The sequence below is a fragment of the Polistes fuscatus genome, unplaced genomic scaffold (genome assembly GCF_010416935.1).
Source record: "Polistes fuscatus isolate 324 unplaced genomic scaffold, CU_Pfus_HIC Scaffold15, whole genome shotgun sequence".
Taxonomy (NCBI): Eukaryota; Metazoa; Arthropoda; class Insecta; order Hymenoptera; family Vespidae; genus Polistes; species Polistes fuscatus.
This window is the reverse complement of record NW_025113053.1, coordinates 1758898-1775624: the sequence shown is the minus strand read 5'-3', so window position 1 is coordinate 1775624 and position 16727 is coordinate 1758898. Positions and strand designations below refer to the sequence as shown.

Sequence of the window (16727 nt, the reverse complement as noted above, 5' to 3'; positions counted from 1 at the left end):
AATATTATTTAAAAAAACAATCCCAAACTACCTTTTTAATGTTATCGAAAACAATACCAACCGATCACCCCTTTACAAATCCCTCGAATAATCATTAACCGAAATATTCAAATATTGTATTGGTAGGTGATAAAACAGGTAAAAAGAGTGTATACAAAAGAAGAGGTCGGTCGGAATGGTCGAAGGAGAAGAAGCGTCGGGGGTTTCGCGCGATTCGATTGCACCAAGAACGCGCTGACTCCGAGTTCGATCGAACGGCGATAGAACACGGCTGAGGTGAAATCCCTGCACACCGGAGTACGAGATTCGCGTGTGTCCTTTTCCCTCTCTCTCTCTCTTCCTCTCTTTCTCTCTTGTTAAGGTCTCTTTGTCCGGTTTTGTCTTTCCTCTTCTCGTCGAGGGCTCATTAAGCATGGTAATGCTCGTTCACCTTGCAGATGCTGATCGGTAGGTACCTACTAATTACCAGTGGCTCGTTCTACCGCTCGCTATTAACCAGTAGCCACCATGGAGTTTACCTTACGTTCTCTTTCTCTCTCTTTCTCTCTCTCTCTCCCCTTGTGTTTCTTTATTTCTCTCTTTCTGTTTCACTGGTACAACGATTTCGGGCCCACCACCGGCGCGCGCGATCGGCTAATTAATTCTTCCGCGAGTGTACCAAATACACAAACCAGGAAAAAGTCCTGGATTTCAACTCCCGAGACTTGGTATTGTTGAAAAAAAAAAACAAATAAAAAGGATTAAAAAAAGTAAATCAACGTAAATCGCAGTTAACTGATCCACGGAAGTCTACTCTCGGAAACTGATACCACTCGAGAGGGAGAACACACCTATACTCTTTCGTTCTTATTTTTTACTACTTCAGTTTACGATCCTTAAAGTCGCTAATTGAATCGGAAAATTAGCTGAGAACTCTAATCAATGTGAATCATAGGTCATTCGTGTTACTTTTTGAATTTGAAATTTGAACGGTGATTTCAATTGTTTACGAAGATTTATTAGACATTTCTAACAATAGTTATAGAAATCTTTTGTAACGATTCCTAAGTCAACAAATTGAAACGATTTCAATAAATCATTGATACAAATTTGTCATCACCCATAATACTAAACTAAAATCCATGAAATTGTGAGATCAAAGTCAACAAAAAGGAAAACTTGTTAAGAAATAATGTGTGTGTGTGTGTGTGTGTGTGTGTGTTTATGTTTGAGACAATTTTCCAGTAGAATTGAAGAAAAATCAAAAATGAATAAAAGAGAAAACCCGTTGATAATTTATCCAGTGTTGTTCTCGAAAGAGATTCCGAAAGAGTAAAAGCGTTTCAAAGAAAAATGAAGGAAAGAAAAAATATAGAAAGAGACTAAATAGCCGTGCGATGTTCGAGCCCGGCACGAAAAGACATTCGTATCAATTATGGGAGGTAAAGTTTCAGTGCCCCGGCAAGGAGTCCACGGTGGAGACAGAGCAGCGCCTTTTGAACGAACTGGCCCGCTATATTTTACACAGCAGGGGGCTATAGGGCCCCACCAAAGGCTCGCTTACTGGCCTAGGTTCCTTGTTCTCTCTCTCTCTCTCTATCCCTTTTCTTCTTAAAAAAAAATCTATTCTCTTTGTCTACTCTTCTCTCTCTTTCTGTTTTCTTTTTTTCTATCTTTTTATTTTATTTTATTCCTCTTTTTTTTTTTTGGTTTGGTTCTGTCTCCGTTTCTTTCTCCTCCTTTTTTTTCTCCTACAAATTAAATTAATTTTCGTGCGTCCAACATTATTCTCTTATGAATTCCAAACGGCCACCGCCGACCCGACTACGAAATGGAGATGTTTTCACGTCTGCTCATGGGGATATTTAAAAGTACGACTCGTTGGGACCTCGATTAGTATCGTCGTCTACCTTCTCTTCTCTCGTCTATACTATTTGAAACTTTTTATTGTCCACATTTCACTCCTCCGGGCATGTTACTTTAATAAATACGATTTTAAATCGATCCTGTTGGACACTTTGCAGTTAATTTTTTTTATTTCTTCTTTTTGATTAATGTGAAATACAGTTTTATTATTTTTTTTTATTATTTTTTATTGCGCCCCCGCCTCTTTCACTCCTTCTTCAGGGTTAGGTTAATAAATAATAATTCGAATCCTTTGTGACGTAATCTTCAATTTTTTTTTCTTTTTTATTTTAAATTCTTCTTTTTCGATCGACGCTTAATAGGACACTTTGTTCCTCATTTTTTTATTTCTTTTTGATTAAGTTAAATATATTATTATTATTTTTTTTTTCATATTTTCATCTTTACTAAATTCTTCTTTCCAATTATTGGCTCGAAACGTTTATCATCGAGTGTTCGCGTAAACTTGTCAAGTTAACTTCCTTACGTTGCTCCAATATTTTCTGTCCGTTAGATTTATATTATTTTTCTTGACTTTCTTGCCTTTTTCGTTTACCTCGTTGTTCAGTTCAATAAAAAAAAACGATGTTTCTCTCTTGGTGGGTAAGATTTGACAAGAGAGTTCTTTAAAAACATCGTCCTAGTTTATAGAAATCGTTCATTTAATTTAAAAAAAAAAAAACATTCAATTCGATCAATTGATTTGACATTTTTACGAGCAAAACATCACAAGAAGCGTCATAAGAAGTCACAATAATTCATAATAATAATAATAATAATCGTAATAATATTATCAGTCCATAAATAATCTTCTTTAAATACGATACGTTACAAAAATATCTCATTAAATTACAAAAAAAAAAAAACAAACAAAAATTCATTACGCAGACATCAGTCTATTAATAAATCAACCATAAAATTTCGAAATAACCGACGATAATCTAATCTCCGAGAAGAAATCTTTTCTTTCTGAAAAAAAAAAAAATTAACTCTATCGATTGCACACGATCATAAAATATCGATAACGGAGTAAAACGTGAAAGACTACCAACTAGTCAAATGCATGATGTTCGTCTAAACTATTTGAAGAACGAATATTGAAAAAGTTACATACTATACCAACACCTTGACAACAAAGTTAATGCATCTTTCGGGGTTAATGTGTCAACGATAAGAACAAAACTAACGGGTGGCCGGCATAAAAATGATAAGAAATTTGTAATGCTCGATGGTAGGGGAGAAAGAAAAATATATTAATGAGAAGTAAATTAAAAAAAAAAAACAACTGGTGTGTGTACTAATGTACGCACGTAAGAAGTTATACTTCTTTGGCGTACCAAAACGAACATAACCTCAATAATCTCTAAAATAACTTCAAAAAATAACTTAAAAAAAAAATAATAATAATAATTATGTATATATATATATATATATAAGAAAGAATAAAAAAAGAAAAAGAAAATATCAAAATGTAGATATCAGTCCACACTAAATATTAGGGAGACATATCGAATTACTTTACGCGGGAACGGCCATGGCGCTGCGATAGCACTAATTCCCGCTTGATCATTTAAGTAAAGCACCGCTGAATATAATTAGTACTTGGATGGGTGACCCGCTTGAGAAAAAAAAGAGGAAGAAAAAGAAGACAACTTCATGCCGTAAATTTGAAATCGCTTGCTTTGCCGCGCATCGTAAATACCGACAAACTTCGTGGTGTCAATTTTTACATGTCGATCGGAAAAAAATCACTCCCATCATATTTTCCCAAACGCGCCAAAAGAAGTATAACTTCAAAAACAGAAAATAAGGGAGAGAGAGAGAGACAGAGAGAGAGAGATAGATAGAAATAAATGAAGTTTAGTTTTTTTTTAAAATTCAGAAACAATAGGCCTGTAAACAACTAAGCAACAGATTTATAAAAAAATTATATATCACTGTTTCTGTCTCTCTCTCTCTCTTTATTTTCATTCTCATAAAATCTCATGATGAAACATAAATGTTATTCTTGCTTGTGTAATTCATGTCTAAATCGTTTAGATAAGACGTTATCGTCTACTAACAAGACATATACTCAAATCTCAAACCCTTGCCCTCCTCCCCATCCCCCCCTCGCCCTCACCCTCACCCTCTCCAACTCCTCCGCTTTTTCCTTCTCTCTCTATCTTTTCTTCATAATCATGGACCAAGTTAACTCTCCTTCTCTTCCCCTCTTTTCACCAAGATATCCGCGTTTACGTAATCGCGATCCTCGTTTCCACAAGTTCTATCAACGGCTCTTTACACTTATCTTTCTCGTCTTCCTTTAATCCATTTGCCTACGAACTTGGGAATTACGGAATCTTGAAGATTAAAGTGGGACGAGTAAATTGTTCTATGAATTTATTTCTCTTTATTTCTTCTTCACCTTTTATTTTCTTTTTTTCCCCCTACGTATTTTCTTGTTATTGTACTGGAATGATATTAATTGTACGATTAAATCGATTTTTTTTAATGCACTCTTTGTAAATAAACATCTTCGTTTATTGTTTATTAAAAGAAGTGACATATTGTAAGAATGATTTACTAAATTTGTGAGATATATATTAATAAAGATTATTAAATAGAATATTTTGTTTGTTTGTTTCGAAACAAATGTCTGGATGTATTTAATTACGTGTGAAAAGTTTAACAAATAAGTGTATTTTTAATGAGAAAAATTTATATTATTGTTTAATGATCAAATTGTTATGTAATTTAAATATAATATGAATTAATTTATATAAACATTGATACAATAATTTAATAATTATCTTCAATATAATTTTGTAATATCTTTATTAAATGATCGATGACACTTTTCATATATTTTTGTACACAATTATATGAGTTTATTTTTAATTATATTTTATCTCCGATAACAAAAAATAAACATCCACACACACACGCGCGCGCGTGCGCAAATATTAAAATGTTACGCACGTGATCTCAAACGAAGCGATTAAACAATCTCAGCAATTTTCAATGACATTCTATTTTTATCAGCCGTAACTATATGTGTTAATACGTACGTACATGCATAAGTTGTTTACAATAAACTAAAAAAAAAATAATAAACTTACGACAGGCTTTTAACAAGTATGTTTTCGCGTAACGAACGATCTTATCCGTATTTTTTATTATTTTTCATTTTGTTATTTTTGTTGTTTTTTAATTAGTTTAATCAACGGAAGTATATCTTAGATATACAAATTTCTATTTAAAAATAATCAAATCCATATGCAATATGGATTAATTAACTGCGAGAACTCGTATCTAATATGTAATAACAAATAATTTATCATTTTATTGGTCATTTTTCCTTATAATTAATGATAACCATAATATGATTGTAAATGTATCTCAACATGCAGGGGAATTTTAAAATGAACTCATTTAACAAATAATCGTATTATTCGACTCTCGTAGAGTAAACAATTTGATATTCTCGTTAAATATGACTAACTCGATTGATTTTTAATTGAAATGATTGATTTTTCAACATAATAAGGAAACAGGAAATAACAAAATCAAAATTATCAAAAAACTATTTAACTATTAAATTATACTATTATTTATTAATTAAATTATATTATTATTATAACTATTTAATATTTATAATATAACTATTAAATAACTATTTAAATTATTTGAATAAATCGATCGTTAACAACCGTAAAACAATTATTATTACCAACATTGATATAGAATTACAAACGAACGAACGAACGAAAATGTAACCAAAAAAAAAAAAGAAACGCGTGTACCTGAGTTGGGAGAAAAAATGATGCTATCAACGATGAACGAGATGACAAATGCAGCAAAGGAATAATTTAACTGATCGAATCATCTCGTCTTCTCAACATGAAAGAGAGAAAGAGAGAGAGAGAAACAGAGTGACGTGGCCCAAGCCGTATTATTAAGGATGAGCTCGTAATAATATCGAACCAGCAGACAAATTGGACCACCCTGGGCCTACCCCCTGGTGCACGCTCCACACGCTAACCAAAAGAAAAAACTCTTGGTTGATGCTACCAGCTGAGATATCGAGATAATAGCGATACCCAAACGTTGGCGAGATAAAGATAGAAAAAACGAATGAAAATTATATAAAAAGAAAACGAAAAAAGAAAAAAAAAAGAACAGAGATCCCAACATTTTTTCCCCCCCGTCTCTCTCTTTCTCAGGAATTAGTTTTCTTCAACGATTTTTCGATCTAATCGATAAGATGCGCGTGTTTGAAATATCATCGACCAGTCATCTCTTGATCCATTCCTTTCTGACGTCTTATTTTATCTGAATTTTGTTTTTTTTTCTCCTTTTATCTGCTTTAATTTATGCGTTTATTATGTACGTTTGTTTTATAATGTGATAATATTTTATATATATTATATATGTTATTATTATTATTATTATTATTTTGTTTTGTTTATATAATTAGTATTATATTATTGTAATATATAATTATTTTATAATATGAGTAATGTTTGTTCATTCTTTCGAGAGAACTTGGTTTATATTATTTATCAGAGTTTATATAATTATATATTTTTATTAATTGTAATGTGAACAAATCTTGAACTTCGTTGCTCCATACTTTCTTAGAATATTTTATACAAATAAGTACGAGAATTGAAAATTATCAATGATTATTTTAAACAACAACAACAACAAAATTATTGCTAAATCGTACATAATACGATACTTGATTGAATACCAACGTTATTATTATTATTTTACTTCGACAATAAACGAATGTTTGACATCGAGTCGTTTATTCAACTATTAAGTTGATTAAACACTATAATAGCAGTGATTAATACCAATACTGGTGAGAGGAACTCCTTTATTAGCTAAACTTTCTATATTTTATATTAGGATTTTCTCCTCATCTTTTTCTTATTTTTAATCATAATCTTTGTATTTTAAATAGTACTAATTGCTAACAAAACAACGACAAAATGCAACTCGCATAGACAGAGATATGAAATTCAAAGGGCAATCGAAAGTTTCCTCGAATGATTTCGCAATAATACACGATGCAATAATGTTTAAAATACTGTATGTCATTTCGAGTTATATACATTAAAGTATTTTTTCTATAAAAAAAAAAAAATCATCTATGTGCTTGTTATTCCGATAGAATTAAAATGCTGTTACAAAATCTTGAGATAATAAAATAAAAATAATTATATATCATTTGTATAATAAAACATTTAAATTTGTAGAATATATATAAACGAGCTTTTAATTTTTAACAGAAACTTTTAATTAACGACGGATTTATCTCTAATTTTACTAGAAAAAAAAAAAAAAGAAAATAAAAGAAAAAAAGAAAAGTTTACACGCATGTAAGAAAGACAAAGAATTTTCATCAGAAATGTATTTTTTCTTTTTTTGTTTTCTTTCTTCTTCTTGTAGTAGACGTAACGTAATATATTTTTTTCCCTAGGCCCCATTTTTTCGTGATTTATGACCTTCGGAAATACGGGTCCAGCTTTTTCTTGCTCAATGGGACGAAGATCCGAACTAATTTCGTAATATGGGATCTGTAATCGCTGCTAGAAATTCATTAGCGACCGATAGCCGGTTAGATTGAGATATCAGCTTGGACTTTTCTCTTTTACGACCATTTTTTACTTTGATCGATGCATAAGTTCGACCATTTTTCTTGCTGATAACGAACGGTTATTGACTTTCTCGAAATCTTAGATAGTTATTCATGAAAAACATTTCTTTTTTTTCCTTTTTTTTGTTTCTTTTTTAATGCGGTATCGCTAGCATTCATTTCTGATTATACACCAATCGTATACCTCTGCTACTTGAGTTATTAAATATTTTCATTTTTTTTTTATAAATCTCGTATCAAGAAAAGAAATATTATCAATTTTTTAGTTAACAAGAACGATAATCTCCTCACCCTATAATCTGAAATGTTCGTTCACACTTTAGTATTAAATATTTGCGTAATTTTATGAATAATAATTTATTATGTTATGAAGCATGATAAATAAAATGTATATAAATATAAATATTCTTAAGAAAAATTAATTTTCTTTTTATTAATACGGACGTGATAACATAAATTATTTTCTGTTCTATATTCTTCAATATTCATGTTAATGAGTCCATAATATTAAATTTTATCTCGTAGAATTGAATCTTCAAATATTACTTGTATTTGTTTCACAGTGCACCCATGTGAATCTACTTTTCTCCAGATTATTTATATTTTTTTATTTTAACATTTTCGCTTCGATGCTAGTGTATTCGAGTAATCAATTATGTCTTGGACGTCGTATTCCATGCTGAAACCTTTTAATAGCTCTTTCCTTTCAACTCTGTATTTTGATATGGAAGCTGTTACATTTCTCTTTTCGATTATATCTGATGATACAAAGGCATTGGCATCTTTTTTATTCCTACGAGAACTTCGACTTTTGCATGATTTCTAGGACGCAGATCAAATGCACCAAGATTTAAAGGGTTCAATTATTTTTGCAAGGAAAATCTGATTATGTAACTTATTTTTCTTGAATAAATTTTCAGGTAATCAGACCTCTATATATACTTTGATGCTGCCTCTTAGTTTTTGTCGACTGTAGGTAATAGTAGAGTTATGTTTTTATTCTCTGTCGGTAACAGTAGATTCTGTTTTGTTTATATTTGCCGTCGGTAATAGCAAATCTCTAAGTTTTATGGTAATTTATATATCGGAAAATATATCAATGTAAGATAAAAAATTTTCCACTGTATTATGAAATCGATTGATGATATTATCATGTGAGAAAATATCTTCTATAGCAAAAATAATGGTATTACAGAAATGAAACTGGAACATATACAAATGAATCTTGAATATAATTTTTATTACATAATTGTAAAAGTTCATAAAAATTGCAAACAATTTTAATACAGTTTATTAATAAGAATAGAAAATTATTAATATTGTTAATTTTTTTGTACAAAAATAGAAAATATAATTTAAAAAAATAAATTATATCATATTTGCATCACAAATCTCGATGAACATTCTAAATAAAGATTTATTAAAGTACACGACATTATAGCGTTGTAATAAGAGATTTAATATCAAAATATAATTATCTTGTTCGTTTGATCATAAAATATTCATTATTTGACTTGTCAGGAGTACCGTATGATTTATGTGCTAATAATTACTCTCCTCATACTCCCAGTAGTAATGACCATGTTAATGCATAAAAAAAAAGTACAAGTTGTTCGCGTAATAAAAATGTAAAAAAGTCTAATTAAAAAACACTAAAATTAGAGGAATAAATCATGATTATCATAAAACGATATAAAAACATCTTAAACACACGTCGCCCAGTTAATATTTAAGACTAAATTAACTCATAGTTTCGTGTCACAAAAGACTTATCCTAATGATTATGCGGATCGTTAGAAGGGTCAAGGGTTCGAGAAAGAAACTGGCGTTAAAATTGGGCCGAGTTTGTTGACACTGGAGTCATAGGAAGGTAATCCAAAGCTTGACTTATCTTCAAGTGCCACGAACCACGAACACGCTTTTCACTTTTTTCCCACAGGAAAGAAATCGAAAAATCTAACTAACGTTAATATACATCGTCCTGTTAAATTTATTAGTTTATATCGTAGATCAGGGTCCCACTTTAAAATAGAATTCACGTGAGAACGTATGTCATCGATTGTTAATTAAATCTATGCTACACGCGCGCGCGCGCGCACGCAGAGATTTACGAAATTCATTCTGCTAGTTAACAAATGTTTTATTGTCCATAATAAAATTTTATGTTGTTGTATCTATTAATAGAAAAATATTAATATAATTTAAGAAACAAAATGTCACGAAAATTGTTCAATTTTACGTTGAGAAAAATCTTGGTAAATTTTCAAATTAAATTTCGACGCGAACTATTGGGGGGGAGGAGAGGGGGAAGATAAGAAAAGACAAAAAAATGAAAAAAAAAATAGAAAATGGAAAGAAAAAAAGATAAATGGCTGAACTAAAACGCGTCGTGTAAACGCGAGTGCATTTTCCGCCGCGTACCGCAGAAAAATAAAAGGAGGGATGTGCTCGGGGCAGTCTAGACAACCAGAAGCACGCAATTGTCTGGACCACTCGTGAGACGAAACGACCGAACGAAAGTCTCTCTTTCTCTCTCTCTTTTTCTATCTCTTTCTTCGTAGTACTATAAGTGCGGGAAGAACGTATATTAGTACTTTCTTAGCTGTCCTTTTCAAGCACAATACCGGAGCCGACAACTTTTGCTCATCGACTGGACTTTCAACAGATACGTGTTCCAATTTTTGTTTACAACATCTAAGGGAAACGACTTCTTTTTTTCTTTTTTGTACCATCCGAGCTTCCCGCGTTAAAAGGAAAATCAGTTTTCGTTAGGTTATTTATTATCCAATCTAAGTTTAAGTTTTCAAATATTCATAAAAATCGATCGTAATAAAATGGAAGACAAAATGCTTGGTTATAATATCTAAATTATATTTTAATTTATTCGAAAATTAATCGAAGTATAAAAAAAAACAAATTATATTATGAATCATAAAATTAATCACTTATTGCAAAATATAAAATTTGTTTTGTATACCTTGTAAGGATGTTCTCGATATTAAATCTTTTTAATTAAACTTCAAAGCATGAAAATTAACGTCACACTTATGCATTACATTCTCCAATATATAAAACAATTCTCATACAAAACAAACAATTCTCATGTAAGGATGTTCTTGATATTAAATCTTTTTAATTAAACTTCAAAGCATGAAAATTAACGTCACACTTATGCATTACATTCTCCAATATATAAAACAATTCTCATACGATATCACACAATGATTCATTCCATGCATAAAAATGAATAAATCACAGACAGTTTTATTGTTCATAAAGTTGAAGAATTTTGTTTTTTTTTATGAGAGAAAAAGCAGATCCTTGTAAAGAAAGGAAAAATAAAAAGGTCATCATGGGCGGGATCTGACCTCCCACGAGTCTGCCACGACAACGAAAACGAAGAAAAAGATGATGACGATGAAAAAGGACAGAAAGATAGAACGAAGATCAGAAAGTATATAGGGGATTTTCTATAAACTCCCGACGGATAGAATATTATCGGTGCCGGTCGCATACAACTTGTGTATTTAGACGCAAGACACGGACACGGTTTCTCTTTCTTTTCACAAAGAGCCCTTTTGTATTTACGGCCAACATGGATGTTCGGGAACGTCTTGCAACTGGACACCACGTTGCTTCAGGATTTCTTTTGCTTTTACCACCACCACCTCCTCCTCCTCCTCCTCCTTAAACAGTTATTTTAATACCTAAAAATTTTACACATCAATTTTATCCTACAGGTACGCGTATTTACTTACATCCGATTATCTATTTGAAAAATTTGTGAATAAATAGGATTCTTGTTCTTTTAAATCCTTTTAATCATTTTCTGAGATTTTATGCAATCATTATAATTAGAATGTATATTATATAAGTGTTATACTTATATCCTAAGGATATCGTATACCATAAAGAATTTTAATTAGAAGCAGAATATTAGAATTTGTAAATATTATTAAAAATAGTTGTGTAAAATTACTGTATTATAAAATTAATTTGTTACAGGATTAATCTAATTGATTTGTCATAGATATAAATATTGATTTATTATACCTACTCCACCAAATGCATATAATTTTGATTTATTCTTTAATAGAAGAACTTTTAAATATGAAATAATTCTAATGGTAGAAATCAAGCTTCTTTTTACGAATAAAAGTTAATTAAATTAATCCCTCGTACCTCTAGAAAAATAATTATTATCACCCCAAATGCATAATTCTGATTCATAACAATTTGCACAAGAATTATATTTACAATTGAAATGTAATACTTAATTATCGACAATAATTTAAATTCTTGTTTAAAAATTTTAATAAATAAAATTTAGAATTAGACAATGGGTTCGCACGCATATCCAACCACCCATCAGGTCTTCGAATCGTTGGTGCTAACGTCACTTTCCCACAGTTAAGAAGGCGCCTTGCTATCTCTTGGCGCCTACTATACACGACAGGGCCACGTATTCACCAGCACCATATCGTTAGCCTAACACGTAACCACCCGAAACAAAAACATCAAAATAATATATTGCCTATGTGTATATTTTATTTATTAATTTCAACAATATCTTTCCAACGCATTCTCAGAAAATACAACAATTTATTTCTATTTTAATAATCAACATCTGTTCGATAATTATTGTAAGTATTGTTGGAATAAGTATAATTATATTTATTTAAAAAATATTGTTAAATAGATACTCCTAATTTAAGAAAAAAGAAATTTTATATTTTTTACAAATATTAAATTAGAAGGCAGTCTTATTAATATAAAATCTATGATCAAATTATTGTGAAATAATTATACTTACTTTAAGAATAAATTTATTTAAATATTGAATAATAATTTAACAAACAAATAAACTTTATTTTTTCTAAATATAAAAATAGGAATGAGTCATCTTTATATAAAATCTGTGACAATCATAATAATTATACTAATATTATACACTAATAAATAATAATAATAATAATAATTAGATAATTTAATAAACATTATCATCATTGTCATACGTTGATATGAGATGATATTAATATAAGAAAAAATAAGAAAATTTTATTTTATTTCTCATTTTTTGTATTTTTTAATATTTTTCCCTTTTTAAATTAGCTGGGAAGATAGAGTTTCGAGGGTTCAATTTTTCGAATTCCAGGGTCGAGCTTCAAGGGTTCCGGGCGCCTCTAGAAACAGAGGTCTGGATTATGTTAGTTTAGACTCGTCGTCAAAATCGCAGACTCGAAAAAGAGGGTTAATATATTTTTCTCTTTTCTTTTTACTATTGACCGATTGGGGGCGGGAGAAAAGCATTGTTTTGTTTTTACTCGAACCCCTTGTTTCACGGGAATGATGATTCGTCACGGAAAGTGAAATTTTTTCGTTCTTGACAAGTATGTCACGCGTCGGACACACGTCACGAATTTCTTTCTCTCTTTCTCTTTCTTTTTCGTTCCTACTTAAATTCTTCGTAAACTATCTCTTATAAACGAGATGTAATCCGAAACTCTACTTGAAATGACGTAATGATCACGCTGTTATTATGTAAACGTAAATTTAAATTAAAATTTTTAACTAATTCAAGATGAATTTGAAAAAACATTGATAAATTGAATAATTCTATTTTTTGTTTACCAATATTTTTCAATCATTTGTTAAAAATAAAGTCATCCAGTATAATAATTATTACGAATATTTTCTATTTTTGTTAAATCAGTCTCGCAATATTGTTTATTTCTATCAATAATTAAATTAAATAATTACCACACAAATAGATAAATTTTTAAACTAATATTCCAACATTTTTGATAGCCAATCTTTAATTAATTAATTTAGGAATCTTGTCTTTTGTTAATACCTCTAAAACGTTAATTTTATTCTAATTCCTATACTAATTACACAAATATCTAATAAATAACTTAAAACTTCTTAGTACGATGAATGATATACTTGCATAGTAACACATAAATGAATGTATGCATGTGAAGGACGCATTTAATCGTTGAGTTTAGAAAGGAAGACTCAGATCTCTCGATCTTTTGATTCGTCAACTGAGACAATATAGGCGGGTCTTAATTTTGCTCCACCCCCTTAACTAACTCACGCGTTATGGCTGTCTTGCCAGCAAAAAGCTATTTCGCATCGTGAATACGACTCCCGGTCTTAATTATAATGCTGTACCAGCAAACATGATCGTCATTATTCGCAATCTTTTTTTGATATTTTTCCGATGTCCTCGTTAATAACCATAACTCCATAAAAACCATCTTTTAACGTGTTACGCGAAAAAGTATTTATTTTTTAAATTATATTTAAAACAAATATGAAATTATAAAATATTAAATATCAAAAATAAAATCTACAAAAATTGTTTTGCAATTAGTAATTTGTATAATAAAAAAGGATTCAAAAAATTGTGTTAATGTCAAACATCGAAATTAAGCTCAATGTTATTTGAGCCTAATGTTATTTTTTTAACTTGTAGATATTAGTCAAAATAGTGTACTTCGAAGTGTTTTTAACATAAAACATTTCTTGAAAATCTTAAAATTATTTTGGAAATTTAATTTCTAGGTTTAGTGATGAAACAATCAGTGAATTATCAACATTATCAAAGTTACAATTTGTCGAATATCGAAAGTCGACAAATTTGCAAGAACAATTATCAAAGTTAAAACCTCCAAACAAATTTAAATTTAAATTATAAAACTACAAATGAATAAAATTAAACAACAACTTAAACAATACTGAAAAATTAAAATTTTCATATAAAAAATTAAAAAGAATACCAATTGGAGACTCTGCTACGATAAACCCAGTATAAAGTCAAAGAAGTTAACTGAATTATATTTATATTACCCAAAATGTATTAACTGATACAACGAACAAATGTCAGATAAAATTAAGCAAAGTAGAAAAAACGGGGGAGACAAAAAAGAAAAAGAAGAGGAGGAGAGTAAATCTAATTGTAAAGATAAAACGACCACCCCCGTGAAGCGGTAGCTTCAATATGTGGGTGTGCTGGTAAAAATCTCGTCTTCGCGAGCAGAGAACACGTCTGAGAAGAGAGGAAGGACACGCGCTCACGCATACACACATATGACGTTTCGGAAGGCACGCGCGCGCACGTTTCTATAGTTTAGCTGTCCCTGTCCGAGGAGAAACCCCAACCAACACTTGACTCTCATCGACAAACCAAGTCACATTAAACGTTCGCCTTCCGACCTGACCGTTCCATGACCGTGACCATCCCTTTAAAATTTAATATTCAACTTTGACATCTATCTTAAAAGATATTGAACCAATTTATCCAAATTATACGGGTCGAATGTCAGTGCCAATCGAGTTCAAAAGTCAACCGAATTGATGTTTCATCGAATGTGTTAACAAAAGTTCGATCTAAAAGTGATTTGAAAAAAATTTCAATTGTTAGAGAAAACATTAGGTGCAAATATTGCCTGTTTCAGTTTGTTAGTTACACTTTGAGGATTTGAAAAATCCTTGAAGAAGTAGAATGCTTTAGAATGTTGTCATCTTCGATATCAGCGACTCCGTTCAGCGTGCGTGATATTCTTAACGAGGATCAACAGTTTGCAGTTATGGAATGTTATACACATCATCAACATCAATCACATCATCATCATCATCATCATCAACAGCAACAACAACAACAACAACAACAACAACAGTCGCATTTGCCACAGGATTATTACGCGTATAACTCGGTATCTGACAATAATTGGGATGCGGAGAAGTTTAAAGAACAAGGAGTACCTGGTTATTCACATTATTCCGAATTAAATCATGTACATCAGTTGAGTCAAGTTGTACCGCCTTATCAAGAAGCTCCTGTCACCGAAGATGGTTTGTTTTTCGTTTATTTATTTTTTATTTCGTTGGGTTTGTCAAAAAATGGTTCTCATTTTAAAAAATTTGTGAAAATATTCGACATTTTTGGTAATTGACATTTACTGATTGTTGAATTATTGATATTAGAAATTCCAATGAATTATTTCGTTGATTAAAATTTATGCTAATGCATTGAATACAATATGTGAGATTTTTCAATTTATTGCTATAGTTTAAATAAAATCAAATTATAAATCCTTTTTAGAATTTTAATTTTATTTCTAATAATGCAATTTGTACAAATTTTATTTGCTATGACTTCGTGCAAAATTATGCACTGTTGTTTTGTTAAACTATTACAATTATATTCTCTTTAAGGAAACATCGTGACATCGAGCAAAACAGAATTGCGGAAAAGTCAGTCCGGTAAAAGAACGAAAAGGAAACCAAGAGTATTATTTTCTCAGGTAAACTAAAAAATATTCCTAAAACTTTTAGACACGCTTACATATATTTGAATATTTCAAACCAGAAATTGTTTTATTTTCTCATCCAGACACAAGTTTACGAATTGGAACAACGTTTCAAGCAACAACGTTACCTGAGTGCACCGGAACGTGAACTGTTAGCGCAAAATTTGAAATTAACTAGTACTCAGGTGAAAATCTGGTTCCAAAACCGTCGTTACAAGAACAAACGTGCACGAATCGAAGATGCCGAGAAACTACAAGTACAAGGTATGAAGAATCAATCGTTGAAGAAGATTTCGGTACCCGTATTGATCAAGGATGGCAAACCGAATGTTCACGAGGCTTACAACGTTCCTTATTGGTCAAACGTTCGATCCGATATGTCGATGAACATGCAAGGAGATTTTAGAAATTCGGAATCGATCGTCAGATTGAGTCCAGAATTTAGATCAAGTTCTAACGAAATTAGAATGGATTCGAGTATCAGTCCAGAGTTCAGAAATGATGTTCACAATCCTGATCATAATAATAGACCAATACTAAACGTTGACGTACAACAGAGACAACAAATGTTAAACAACGAATACAGAAGCAATTTCGTATCTGAATTACGTCCGAGTGTTCACGAGTGTGTCAGAACGATCAAAACCGAATACAAGGGTACAACGAATCCAGTCAACGATGTCTCCTTTCCTGATTTGAAATGTGTACCGGCGGAAAACAAAATGGTGGCTGAGTGTCGGGCTGGTATAATGGACGTCTCGAGTGGCGATTACGGTTTCACTAATTACATTGGTCCGTTAAATTATCCGATGCAATACGTGAACACAATTGAACCACCGATTTCAGGAATGGATCAAAATCTTCAACGATTGTGGTAA

General features: G+C 30.8%; 1 protein-coding gene across 1 annotated transcript; it reads left to right on the top strand.

The window, feature by feature from the left end:
• Nucleotides 1–15051: 15051 nt before the first annotated feature.
• Nucleotides 15052–16727, top strand: LOC122514620 (homeobox protein Nkx-2.5-like). The gene is made up of 4 exons (XM_043631555.1): nucleotides 15052–15160; nucleotides 15212–15391; nucleotides 15755–15843; nucleotides 15933–16727. Exons 1-4 carry the CDS (start codon nucleotides 15052–15054, stop codon nucleotides 16725–16727), a joined length of 1173 nt encoding a protein of 390 aa, XP_043487490.1.